General features: G+C 34.1%; 1 protein-coding gene across 11 annotated transcripts in view; it reads right to left on the reverse strand.

Annotated features, from left to right (window-relative positions):
• LOC138131667 (uncharacterized) overlaps positions 1-15261 on the reverse strand; it is a 38847-nt gene that overhangs the window by 5907 nt on the left and 17679 nt on the right. For all 11 annotated transcript variants that reach the window (XM_069048819.1, XM_069048816.1, XM_069048821.1 and 8 more), the window contains exon 4: positions 67-971. In XM_069048819.1, coding sequence (XP_068904920.1) covers positions 67-971 — 905 coding nt within the window. The remainder of the gene's footprint in view (positions 1-66; positions 972-15261) is intronic.

Below are 15261 nucleotides of genomic sequence, written 5' to 3' on the forward strand. Positions count from 1 at the left end.
AATTCTATTTTTGAAACGATTTCATAAAATTAAGATCAAATTCTATTTTTGAAAAAAATTACATACCTTAGTTAAAGCATCTTCTAAATCTATAGTTTCTTCAATTTTGAATTTAGGCAAAGCAAGGTTGACTTCAGTAGACCACATATTCTTAGAGATATCAGTAAGATTCATTGTAGCCAATTTCTTTTCCAAGTTACCAATTCCATTCTTTTCATTGGGCAAAATAATGAACATACTCAAATCTTCATTGATATAAGGTAGTTCAATGACTTGCGCCTGCAACTCGCTGTCCTTTTTATAATTAAACTTCTCATTATTAATATGCATCATTTGAACATCAATTGTATCTTTATCGTTCAAATAAAAGGGTTCTTTCTTAGTTGTTTCTTTATCAAATTTGTGCTTCCAATCGCCTTTGAAGTAGATGGCGTTTACAAGAACTATGCGGGTCAAACTGTCTAGAGCTTCTTTCTGGATCAAATTTTTTATTTTCTCGCGTGTTTGTACTTCAACCCAACCGTTGATCGTTTTAGCTGCTTCTTCATTTTTTTCAAAATTGACCAGCTGCACTTCAGACAAAAAGTATTTGGTGACTGCACTTTCAAAATCACTCAATAATTGGAAGCCTTCCATCAAAAAAACTTTATTAGCCATCAGTAAAGTTACATTTGTAACAGAATTAAGGCGCTTCATTATTTCATTGTAACCCTCTGCAGCTGCCTTTGCTTTGGGTATTTGCAGTGTGTTGGCAAATTTTTCAGCAGTTGTGTCCAGAGCTCCCTGATAGGCCATAGAAAGAACAGCATGGACGCTAATTGGAGAAAAGAACACATTTCCCTCTTTCTCGGCCAGAACCTTGTACAAGTTGTTGGTGAAGGCATTGTTTCCTTGTAGGACCTGCAGTTCTGCCGTGTTTTCTGCCATCGTTGATGCAGTCAGTGATGCAGCCAGGATTACACAAAATATAACTGTAAAAACAAATATAAAAAAGGGAACATTAAGAGAAATTCACAAAAAACAAAAAAATTCAAAAAAACTCATATTTTTGGCTCCCACACCAACAAATCGGGTCTATGACCGGAACTTTCCCTATGCCTGAATTCCACTCATCGTGAACAATAACTCACCGCAATTTCGTTCGAATCGGCGACAAAATTTTTTTTCCAAAAAACCACGTACCCCCCTCTTCTATCGAATTGCACCCCGAAAAAACATTTAAACGGCCATAGCTCCCTTATTAAACATACTATAACAATGAATTCTACACCGCTGGATTCCTTTTTTCAATGCGCTTCTTTTGGGCCGAAAAAATTTTACTTCGCTTTTTTCGTTTAAGAGAAATTCACAAAAAACAAAAAAACTCATATTTTTGGCTCCCACACCAACAAATCGGGTCTATGACCGGAACTTTCCCTATGCCTGAATTCCACTCATCGTAAACAATAACTCACCGCAATTTCGTTCGAATCGGCGAGAAATTTTTTTTTCCAAAAAACCACGTACCCCCCTCTTCTATCGAATTGCACCCCGAAAAAACATTTAAACGGCCATTGCTCCCTTATTAAACATACTATAACAATGAATTCTACACCGCTGGATTCCTTTTTTCAATGCGCTTCTTTTGGGCCGAAAAAATTTTACTTCGCTTTTTTCGTTTAAGAGAAATTCACAAAAAACAAAAAAACTCATATTTTTGGCTCCCACACCAACAAATCGGGTCTATGACCGGAACTTTCCCTATGCCTGAATTCCACTCATCGTAAACAATAACTCACCGCAATTTCGTTCGAATCGGCGACAAAATTCTTTTTCCAAAAAACCACGTACCCCCCTCTTCTATCGAATTTGCACCCCGAAAAAACATTTAAACGGCCATAGCTCCCTTATTAAACATACTATAACAATGAATTCTACACCGCTGGATTCCTTTTTTCAATGCGCTTCTTTTGGGCCGAAAAAATTTTACCTCGCTTTTTTCGTTTAAGAGAAATTCACAAAAAACAAAAAAACTCATATTTTTGGCTCCCACACCAACAAATCGGGTCTATGACCGGAACTTTCCCTATGCCTGAATTCCACTCATCGTAAACAATAACTCACCGCAATTTCGTTCGAATCGGCGAGAAAATTTTTTTTCCAAAAAACCACGTCTATCGAATTTGCACCCCAAAAAAACATTTAAACGGCCATAGCTCCCTTATTAAACATACTATGACAATGAATTCTACACGGCTGGATTCCTTTTTTCAATGCCCTTCATTTGAGCCGAAAAAATTTTACCTCGCTTTTTTCGTTTAAGAGAAATTCACAAAAAACAAAAAAACTCATATTTTTGGCTCCCACACCAACAAATCGGGTCTATGACCGAAACTTTCCCAATGCGTGAATTCCACTCATCGTAAACAATAACTCACCGCAATTTCGTTCGAATCGGCGACAAAAATTTTTTTCGAAAAAACCACGTACCCCCCCTTCTATCGAATTTGCACCCAGAAAAAACAATTTAAACGGCCATAGCTCCCTTATTAAACATACTATGACAATGAATTCTACACGGATGGATTCCTTTTTTCAATGCCCTTCATTTGAGCCGAAAAAATTTTACCTCGCTTTTTTCGTTTAAGAGAAATTCACAAAAAACAAAAAAACTCATATTTTTGGCTCCCACACCAACAAATCGGGTCTATGACCGGAACTTTCCCTATGCCTGAATTCCACTCATCCTAAACAATAACTCACCGCAATTTCGTTCGAATCGGCGACAAAAATTTTTCTCGAAAAAACCACGTACCCTACCTTCTATCGAAATTGCACCTCGAAAAAACATGTAAACGGCCATAGCTCCCTTATTAAACATACTATAACAATGAATTCTACACCGCTGGATTCCTTTTTTCAATGCGCTTCTTTTGGGCCGAAAAAATTTTACTTCGCTTTTTTCGTTTAAGAGAAACTCACAAAAAACAAAAAAACTCATATTTTTGGCTCCCACACCAACAAATCGGGTCTATGACCGAAACTTTCCCAATGCGTGAATTCCACTCATCGTAAACAATAACTCACCGCAATTTCGTTCGAATCGGCGACAAAATTTTTTTTCGAAAAAACCACGTACCCCCCCTTCTATCGAATTTGCACCCAGAAAAAACATTTAAACGGCCATAGCTCCCTTATTAAACATACTATAACAATGAATTCTACACCGCTGGATTCCTTTTTTCAATGCGCTTCTTTTGGGCCGAAAAAATTTTACCTCGCTTTTTTCGTTTAAGAGAAATTCACAAAAAACAAAAAAACTCATATTTTTGGCTCCCACACCAACAAATCGGGTCTATGACCGGAACTTTCCCTATGCCTGAATTCCACTCATCGTGAACAATAACTCACCGCAATTTCGTTCGAATCGGCGACAAAATTTTTTTTCCAAAAAACCACGTACCCCCCTCTTCTATCGAATTGCACCCCGAAAAAACATTTAAACGGCCATAGCTCCCTTATTAAACATACTATGACAATGAATTCTACACGGATGGATTCTTTTTTTCAATGCCCTTCATTTGAGCCGAAAAAATTTTACTTCGCTTTTTTCGTTTAAGAGAAATTCACAAAAAACAAAAAAAACTCATATTTTTGGCTCCCACACCAACAAATCGGGTCTATGACCGGAACTTTCCCTATGCCTGAATTCCACTCATCGTGAACAATAACTCACCGCAATTTCGTTCGAATCGGCGACAAAATTTTTTTTCCAAAAAACCACGTACCCCCCTCTTCTATCGAATTTGCACCCCAAAAAAACATTTAAACGGCCATAGCTCCCTTATTAAACATACTATGACAATGAATTCTACACGGCTGGATTCCTTTTTTCAATGCCCTTCATTTGAGCCGAAAAAATTTTACCTCGCTTTTTTCGTTTAAAAGAAATTCACAAAAAACAAAAAAACTCATATTTTTGGCTCCCACACCAACAAATCGGGTCTATGACCGAAACTTTCCCAATGCGTGAATTCCACTCATCGTAAGCAATAACTCACCGCAATTTCGTTCGAATCGGCGACAAAATTTTTTTTCGAAAAAACCACGTACCCCCCCCTTCTATCGAATTTGCACCCAGAAAAAACATTTAAACGGCCATAGCTCCCTTATTAAACATACTATGACAATGAATTCTACACGGATGGATTCCTTTTTTCAATGCCCTTCATTTGAGCCGAAAAAATTTTACCTCGCTTTTTTCGTTTAAGAGAAATTCACAAAAAACAAAAAAACTCATATTTTTGGCTCCCACACCAACAAATCGGGTCTATGACCGGAACTTTCCCTATGCCTGAATTCCACTCATCGTGAACAATAACTCACCGCAATTTCGTTCGAATCGGCGACAAAATTTTTTTTCCAAAAAACCACGTACCCCCCTCTTCTATCGAATTGCACCCCGAAAAAATATTTAAACGGCCATAGCTCCCTTATTAAACATACTATAACAATGAATTCTACACCGCTGGATTCCTTTTTTCAATGCGCTTCTTTTGGGCCGAAAAAATTTTACCTCGCTTTTTTCGTTTAAGAGAAATTCACAAAAAACAAAAAAACTCATATTTTTGGCTCCCACACCAACAAATCGGGTCTATGACCGGAACTTTCCCTATGCCTGAATTCCACTCATCGTGAACAATAACTCACCGCAATTTCGTTCGAATCGGCGACAAATTTTTTTTTCCAAAAAACCACGTACCCCCCTCTTCTATCGAATTGCACCCCGAAAAAATATTTAAACGGCCATAGCTCCCTTATTAAACATACTATAACAATGAATTCTACACCGCTGGATTCCTTTTTTCAATGCGCTTCTTTTGGGCCGAAAAAATTTTACCTCGCTTTTTTCGTTTAAGAGAAATTCACAAAAAACAAAAAAACTCATATTTTTGGCTCCCACACCAACAAATCGGGTCTATGACCGGAACTTTCCCTATGCCTGAATTCCACTCATCCTAAACAATAACTCACCGCAATTTCGTTCGAATCGGCGACAAAAAATTTTTTTCGAAAAAAACACGTACCCTACCTTCTATCGAAATTGCACCTCGAAAAAACATGTAAACGGCCATAGCTCCCTTATTAAACATACTATAACAATGAATTCTACACCGCTGGATTCCTTTTTTCAATGCGCTTCTTTTGGGCCGAAAAAATGTTACCTCGCTTTTTTCGTTTAAGAGAAATTCACAAAAAACAAAAGAACTCATATTTTTGGCTCCCACACCAACAAATCGGGTCTATGACCGGAACTTTCCCTATGCCTGAATTCCACTCATCGTAAACAATAACTCACCGCAATTTCGTTCGAATCGGCGAGAAAATTTTTTTTCAAATTTTTTTTTCCAAAAAACCACGTACCCCCCTCTTCTATCGAATTTGCACCCCAAAAAAACATTTAAACGGCCATAGCTCCCTTATTAAACATACTATGACAATGAATTCTACACGGATGGATTCTTTTTTTCAATGCCCTTCATTTGAGCCGAAAAAATTTTACTTCGCTTTTTTCGTTTAAGAGAAATTCACAAAAAACAAAAAAACTCATATTTTTGGCTCCCACACCAACAAATCGGGTCTATGACCGGAACTTTCCCTATGCCTGAATTCCACTCATCGTGAACAATAACTCACCGCAATTTCGTTCGAATCGGCGACAAAATTTTTTTTCCAAAAAACCACGTACCCCCCTCTTCTATCGAATTGCACCCCGAAAAAATATTTAAACGGCCATAGCTCCCTTATTAAACATACTATAACAATGAATTCTACACCGCTGGATTCCTTTTTTCAATGCGCTTCTTTTGGGCCGAAAAAATTTTACCTCGCTTTTTTCGTTTAAGAGAAATTCACAAAAAACAAAAAAACTCATATTTTTGGCTCCCACACCAACAAATCGGGTCTATGACCGGAACTTTCCCTATGCCTGAATTCCACTCATCCTAAACAATAACTCACCGCAATTTCGTTCGAATCGGCGACAAAAAATTTTTTTCGAAAAAAACACGTACCCTACCTTCTATCGAAATTGCACCTCGAAAAAACATGTAAACGGCCATAGCTCCCTTATTAAACATACTATAACAATGAATTCTACACCGCTGGATTCCTTTTTTCAATGCGCTTCTTTTGGGCCGAAAAAATGTTACCTCGCTTTTTTCGTTTAAGAGAAATTCACAAAAAACAAAAGAACTCATATTTTTGGCTCCCACACCAACAAATCGGGTCTATGACCGGAACTTTCCCTATGCCTGAATTCCACTCATCGTAAACAATAACTCACCGCAATTTCGTTCGAATCGGCGAGAAAATTTTTTTTCAAATTTTTTTTTCCAAAAAACCACGTACCCCCCCTTCTATCGAATTTGCACCCCAAAAAAACATTTAAACGGCCATAGCTCCCTTATTAAACATACTATGACAATGAATTCTACACGGATGGATTCTTTTTTTCAATGCCCTTCATTTGAGCCGAAAAAATTTTACTTCGCTTTTTTCGTTTAAGAGAAATTCACAAAAAACAAAAAAACTCATATTTTTGGCTCCCACACCAACAAATCGGGTCTATGACCGGAACTTTCCCTATGCCTGAATTCCACTCATCGTGAACAATAACTCACCGCAATTTCGTTCGAATCGGCGACAAAAATTTTTTTCCAAAAAACCACGTACCCCCCTCTTCTATCGAATTGCACCCCGAAAAAACATTTAAACGGCCATAGCTCCCTTATTAAACATACTATAACAATGAATTATACACCGCTGGATTCCTTTTTTCAATGCGCTTCTTTTGGGCCGAAAAAATTTTACCTCGCTTTTTTCGTTTAAGAGAAATTCACAAAAAACAAAAAAACTCATATTTTTGGCTCCCACACCAACAAATCGGGTCTATGACCGGAACTTTCCCTATGCCTGAATTCCACTCATCGTGAACAATAACTCACCGCAATTTCGTTCGAATCGGCGACAAAAATTTTTTTCCAAAAAACCACGTACCCTACCTTCTATCGAAATTGCACCTCGAAAAAACATGTAAACGGCCATAGCTCCCTTATTAAACATACTATAACAATGAATTCTACACCGCTGGATTCCTTTTTTCAATGCGCTTCTTTTGGGCCGAAAAAATGTTACCTCGCTTTTTTCGTTTAAGAGAAATTCACAAAAAACAAAAGAACTCATATTTTTGGCTCCCACACCAACAAATCGGGTCTATGACCGGAACTTTCCCTATGCCTGAATTCCACTCATCGTAAACAATAACTCACCGCAATTTCGTTCGAATCGGCGACAAAAAATTTTTTCGAAAAAACCACGTACCCTACCTTCTATCGAAATTGCACCTTGAAAAAACATTTAAACGGCCATAGCTCCCTTATTAAACATACTATGACAATGAATTCTACACCGCTGGATTCCTTTTTTCAATGCGCTTCTTTTGGGCCGAAAAATTTTTTATCTCGCTTTTTTCGTTTAAGAAACAATACAGGGTGTTAGTAAATTAAAATAAACGTATTCTGGCATATCCGTATTTTTTTTTGAAATACTACGATTTAATAATGGTTTAAGGAAAAAATGTACACGTGGAAAGTTGAATTTTTTTAAATTCAAAACTAAAGCGATTTTAGGCAGACAAATGAACTAATTAGAGAAATTCTCGGTCATTGTTCACTTTAACTACTTTTGGAATTTTCGCGTTTTTTCTGGCTAGACAGCCTCAGGGCGTCCTCCTAGATCGTTTCCCACCATTCCAACCTTGTGCAAATGAATTTTCTTTACCCTTTAGTTATATGTACTAAGACATTGGCGTGACCTTGAATCACAACAAGAGAGAAAAAAAAGGCATTTGCACAAGGTTTGAATGGTGGGAAACGATCTAGGAGGACGCCCTGAGGCTGTCTAGCCAGAAAAAACGCCAAAATTCCAGAAGTAGTTAGAGTGAACAATTACCAAATTCTCCAACAGTGGACTACATTTCATTTTTTGAGAAAACTACTCACTTTAACGAAAAACTTTATTTAAGTTTTAAGCCACATTTTTCGTAAGGAGTTCACCCTGAAATTTGTTCCAAACCATTTACTAACACCCTGTGTAAGTAATAATAACAATAGTGATTAGGATTTATTTTTATTATTGGAAGAAATACAGTGAAGATACCTCCTAATGCAACGGTCTAACGAATGAAATTAATTGAATAAGTTCCAATTGGACTGGATGGTGATTGGTGGATTCTCAGTTGATATAGTGTTAGGCCTATACCATTATTTTGGTGATTATTTTAGTATTGATTGATTGCTAAACTATAAATCTGTGTTATCTTTACAAGAAAAACAAGAAATTAAACAATTTGAGAAGTTAATGTTGATATTTAATTATCATTCATAACATCTTACCATAAACCCAAGTTGAGTGGTTACTGACATCCAACATACATGCACTTGCTTAAGTATCGCAGACCAACTTATTTTTAATCGAGATTTTATTTTTATGGAATACTGAAAATGTGCGATACGGAGGAACACCGGGTGCGGTATCACAGATTACCAACGAATGACGTGTTTTGTTTTGTTGGCAGCGGCAAACAGTGACGCCATTTTCGATGAATGAAGGTCATATCCTTACCCTAGTATCCTATTATTCCTATCTGCTGAATAGAATCTAAAAACCTTCTTAACGGCTAGGCAACCAAACATGCACATCGGTCGGCAAATTTCCATAATTACAACGATATTTATCACTAAAGCAGTCGTTTGTGAAAATCTACAATCACTTTTCCATTTTACGACATATAAAATCGTTTTTAGTGTGAAATATTACAGTTTACGAAAATTTCTTGCCATTTGTTTGACGTTGACGTAGGTATTAAAAATGACAGACGGACATCGATAAATCACAGGACCGTATTCACATTACATATTTGTGTATAACATGTCCTTTTACTTCAGTTCAAGTTGTTTGTTCAAAATTTTTAACGGGTGATGTCAGGCATCTTGCGAATTTTTTTTCTGGTTGCTTAAGATTCGACTGTATTTCTTCCAATAATAAAAATAAATCCTAATCACTAGTCAAATTATTATTAGTTGGTATGTAGTGGTTACCACTGGCTCTCTGGAGCGGTCGAACTGTCGAATCCATCTTCGGAGCCGGTGTCGATTTGTGGACCGATGTCGTCTCCACGCCGGCATGGAAAGGGCCGGAGATCGTCTCGAAGAAAAGCATCGTCTTTTTGTTCTGCTCGCTTTTACGGAGCCGCAGTCTATTTTGAGAGGGAGAGGAGAGAAGTGAACGAAACGAACAGGTTTGGAGCGTGAACGAAAGTGGGCCGACTGAATTTCGGCCGGCATCACCTATTTATCGGAAGGCACGAACGGGGCCCGTTCATTGGTCGACCAATGAGAGAGCAGAGTGCCCAGAACAAAAACAGCGCCCGCGAGACAGTAGGTAGCATTATGAATATAATAACATTATATAGGTAGGTATGATGTTGTAGCCCCACTTTATTGACTTAATATAATAAGATAAACATTTCAAATATACGAGTAATTATAATAAGTGTTAAATTCATGTTTTTTATTTACATAATTTATTTTATTTACTTAATTAACCTTATTATAAGTTTACAACAAGAAATTAAAGTGTATTACAATATTATCGTATCTATTTATAAAGAACAACATACAGCTTACAGGAACAATAGAGACAAATCAAATTTTCGTAGAGGCCCCTGGATAATGTTTTATAATGATGCTATTCTTCCCATGAATACAGTTTCTTTCTTTGATTTTAATAACATAACAAAAGGATAATATGCTTGGAAATATATTGGAAAACTAAAGGAATTTTGGTAAAATGCCATATCTGGAAACAGAGAAAAACATTTATAAGAATAATTATTGTTTTGCTGAATTATTGATCAACATTCAATACAACTTTGACACACACTTTGGGTTTGTTGTTTTTTTTTCTGTCACAATTAAAAGTACTTAGTAGTTAAAAACAGTTACTGGTCCGTTGTTATAGGTACCTACATGAAAGCTATTTTTACTGATTTTTCGTTAAACATCGTCAACCCTTTTCATACTGAGAGTGGGAACTTCTATTGGGAGTGCAGGAGGAGCAATTCACGAACTTCCAGATTCTGGTTTGTTAACTTTGCCGTAAAATAAAGTTGTAAAGTAGGTAGCTCTCGATTCGCCGACTAATATCATGAATGGATGATCTGCTACGAGTATGACATTGGTTCCCAGACGTTTACATTTTTTCTTTATGATAATTCCTAGAAAATCAAAATTTTCTAGTAGGTAACTGATAAAGAACGGAATATTGGTGTAAAATTTTCAACAGTTAAAATATGTAATTGAAAACAATAAACCAAACTTCTAATACCTAATCTTCATATTTCGTTCCAACTGTTTCAAATTAACTTCTTTTGGATTTGCTTTGTTTATTGTTAATTTAACAAAAATCAAAATAACAAAACAACAGTACCTAAAAATACAGATCTTTGGTACAATATAAATGACTGTCAAAAATGAAGTAGAAAAAAATAATTTTGATTCACATTTTCATATTATCTTGTACTAGTGGATGGGTAAGTCAATTTGTGTGTGTACAATGGATAATTTTATTACTTATATGTAAAATTTATACACATAGATAGAAGGCAATGCAGGTCCAATAAATAGTTTTTAAGGTGATGCTTTTCTGCCCATGAATAAAATTTCCTTCCTTGTCTTTAGTAAAATAACAAAAGGATGATCTGCCTTAAAATTGGTGGGTGGCATGTAAGAATACGCCATCATTACCATTCCTACAAAGAAAAACTTAAGAGTCACATATATTTGCTATTGCATATTTCAGTGCTCCTAAAATCAATCGTTTCATGATTGTTATTGTAGAATATCAACAAAGCAGATTAAAAAACAATTACGTAAAAAGGGGTGAAATCGTTTCGTAGAGAGATAAATTGGAAAGAAAAATAAACATTCCCCACTATTCACAATTTATGGAATACGAAATTTTAGAGTTTTATGTTTCTCAAGTGGTTTTTAAATTAGGTATATGTAACAGAATTAAATTTTCTTTGACAGAAAATAGGTAATATCTTACATTTTTTTATCGTTTATAGTCTGCTCGCAACAATAATTTCTTCTTTTGTTTTTAAAATAAATACAAAAGAATGGTCTGTGACTTTTTTAGGAACTTGCAAGTTTTGAATATGACTCTTGACAGTTGTACCATTTCAATGTTCTTGAACCTGCTTTTAAATATTTTTACAATAATAAAAAAACAGTGTCCCCACCACCTGTACCACCTGACACTACTAATTATTATTCGATTAAAGTAGTTAAGCAACACACAAACAACATAAGGTTTATTAAATAAACGGATAATGGATCGACAGAAATTTTCAAGTTTCATGTTCTGATTTTCTACGGTTCTATCTGTTATTATTTCTATATTTACTTACAAACTTGACAGTTAGAATAGAAAGTACTTATCTAAATAAGGATAATGATTAACTAATCATGGCAGTAGGTGTTGTTTAATTTTTCTAGTAAAATGTAAAAAAGTAGTATCATGAATTCAATTTGTGTAAAACTTTCCATTCGAATAACATTTCAAGACAAGAATCAACTTTGTATTGTAATGAGTGTTCCTATTTATTTAATTTATATTGTTTTCAGGGCTTATTGTTAGCGGTTGGGTAGGTTTACGTTTGGCAAAAAACAACATCAATTTTGCATTACATTTTATTTAAGCAATTACACAATTATGGGTCAGTCTAAAAAAATTACAGTACAAATGTAAATGTAAGACACAAAATTATTCCAAGGGTTTACAGTTACGGCCTTTGAATAAAACTGTTTTTTAATCGTTGCTGTTATGCACAATTTGAACTACGGAAGGGATGGTCTACTTTTATTACGTAAAAGTGAAACCGCTAAAGACAAAAATATGGATAATTTCTATAACGATTTGGTGAAAAAGTAACATCAACGAAGTTAGATAGAGGTAATTTTTTAACAAAAGCCTATTTTGTCTGTCTGAATTTTCATGCTACTACTAAGTACATATATATTTTAAAATTATTAACAAAATGGCAAAAGCGAGGTTTGTTTTCTTGATTACATAATTGCTTAATGTAAGTATTTATCCTAATTCAATACCGAAGGTCAGAAACTCAATCGTTAACTTCTCTTTAGTTAAAACGCATTAGTTTACCTACATATAAAAAACAAATCAAATGTTTTTCTATGTAAATAAAAAATCTACGAATTTGATTTTAGTTGTACAGATTTTTTCTAAAATGTTGTATTCATTGGTATTACCTTAAATATTTTACTAAACAATTAAACATTAGTTCAGTAAAAGTTAAAAAATATAACTTTTATAATATATTCTTTACATCTGTTTATTGTCCATAGTAAATATCCATAGTACCAAAAACAGTGCGAGTATTTTAGTCAATGTAAGTATTAAAAAGAAATGTTTGTTGGAAACGTATAGATTATTTTTTTAACTCAATGACTTACCTGATTTAAAACTAGATATAGTCTAGTCACAATATTTAAGAAAGCACTGAAGTTTGGATTTTCTCCGAACTAGGTGAATTTTGGAATGTATTCTCATTTAGAACTTTACGTACTTAAAACTACCTACCGAAAAAAATGTCATTGCATAATGTATAACTTTCTTTAGAAGAAGAATTTTCACACTACAATTTTCAAATTATGTACCTATACCTATTATTTTATTGTCTACAGAGAAGCATAATCGAAAAATCATTTTAATCAATTAAGACGATGTGTTGGAAAAGGTGTAGACCAGTTTTACTCAATGACTTGAAGGTTTGTTTATTTTTCCAACAAAGAGAAAATTTCTCGTCCCTGGTGATTTTGTCACTAATAAGAAAATAAATGGATGATCCGCAATGAAGAAATTAGGGTTAAAATCAATTCTTGCGCAGCAAGCTACTCTCACATCACCTGTAGAAAAAGAGTTCATTAATTTTAAGTTCCTGTTTTCGTGTCGAAGGTAAATTTTTATGAAACTATTTAGTAGTCAATATTATTTCCCCTTTAAATTTTTAAAAATTAAGAGAACATTTTTTGTTGCTGTCGATTTTTCAGTTAATAAGAAGATAAATGGATGATTGGCAATGACAAACTGAAATATTTTTCTGGCACAAGAACCATAGCTATACAGAGAATATTCAGTGGTTCTTACAACCATTTTGCTATTTAATTTTTACAAAATAAGAACAAATCTAGTAATTTTAAAAATCTGAACCTTTTTGTTGCTAAATTTTGAAGATCTCAGTGGTAAATAAAACTGTTTAGTTCTTCAAATGCTAATATTTGGAACGTTCTGATTGATTTTAGACGTAGAAATTGACACATAAATTATACTTTTTTTAACTTAAAATTTTCGTTAAATACTTTAGATATACAGTCGCGGACAAAAAAAAGTAGGACAAGTCTTATTAAGAAATTTAGCCAAAATTGAGTTGAGTAAAGCGGGGTTACTACAATAAATAAATAAATAAATATTTTCATAGTAACCATTGAAAGGGCAAGCAAATTTACATTAGCGAAAAAACATTGTCCTACTTTTTTTTTGTCAGCGACTGTAGGTATGTAGGTAATTTATTTGAAGATTATTGCCTTACAAATTATGATAAGTTGGCATTAGCATTAAGATTAGAACTGAAAATCATTTTACCTCCGTTGCTTTTATTTTTTTTATTTTAAATAAATCAAATTGTACATTGTTTGAATTTAATGAAAAATAATACTCTAGTTTTAAAAATACAATATTAAAAAATTAGAATGACATGTTTTACGATACATTTTTATGCAGTATTAGGTTTTGAAAGACGACCGGTGAAAAGTTGAGTGTCCTTTTTCTCGGCCAAGATATAGATAAAGGGATGGTCGGCCTTAAAAACAGTTGGAGGAGGGCCTACTAAACTACAGCGCATCATCATCACCATGCCTATATTTAAAAATGAGCAACTTATAATAACCCAGTAAAAAGAAAAGTAATAATAAGTATATGCATTGAGTTTTAAAATTATTATTACACGTTGAAAACTTGGAGAAAATACATCCACAGTAATTTTCCGTTTGGATTGAAGATGTAGGTACGTATAAATAGGAATCTAATAAATTGTCAAGTTTCCATGGTTCCACAGAAGACAAGTCTCCTGTTGTCGAACAATTTTTTAAGAATGTAGTTACAGTTTACATGTTACACTTAATCACCTTCTGATTGAAGATAAAAATATGTAGGTGATCTTCTACTTGACCCGTTTAATAATAAATGTAATACGGTCAGATGCTATATTTTGATTCTATTGCAATAATAATTTTAAATGCTTACAATGCATATTAACAGATAGGAATAAAAAACATAGACATGCAAATTTCGCCAAAATTAGTATCAGCTGAGGACGAACATAGTGCAGCAGAACATAGCAGATAAAATACCAGGATGGTCCCCTTTGATTGATCTAGAACGAATTACTAAATGTTCAAGTAGATATCCAGCGTGATCAAGAATGACTGAATCTATTGGTATAACAATGAAAATTTGAATGATTTTGGTACCACTGTAATCACGCATTTCCGATTGTCAGCTTTGACGCGTGATCAACAATGACTGAGTCTGTCGGCAATGAAACAATTGAAAATATTGGTGTTTTTTTTTTGTCTCGTAATTGGCACTGATTGGATGTTTTAACTTGACATGACATTAAATTTTTTTTGGTTATGTCGGTTATGTTTATGCTAAGTATATTATCTAAAATGTCTAAAGAGGATTGGATTTTGGTGTAGGCATTAATTTCTTTTCAATAATAATAAATATTTCTTCAGCACATTTCAAACTTTTATTAAGTAGGTACATATCAAAAGACAAAAAACATAATTAAAATAAAGACACCACATAATCAGAAATACTGTTTTACATTAGGATTGAATGATAAAGTCATTGAAGTGAATTTACATTAGAAATTCGTCCAGTGAAGAGAATATGGTCTAATTTCTGTGCAAGAATGAAAATAAATGGATGATTTGCAATTATTTCAATTTCAGGATCCCATGATATTGCACACTCGAAGGCTACATGTAAGGCTGTCAAAAAAATTTCAATCAATACTTCCAGATAGATTTAAGAATATGTTGGCTAAATGTTAGTAAATTAAGAAAAAGTAAT

This window comes from Tenebrio molitor, chromosome 5 (assembly GCF_963966145.1).
Source record: "Tenebrio molitor chromosome 5, icTenMoli1.1, whole genome shotgun sequence".
In the NCBI taxonomy this organism is placed as follows: domain Eukaryota; kingdom Metazoa; phylum Arthropoda; class Insecta; order Coleoptera; family Tenebrionidae; genus Tenebrio; species Tenebrio molitor.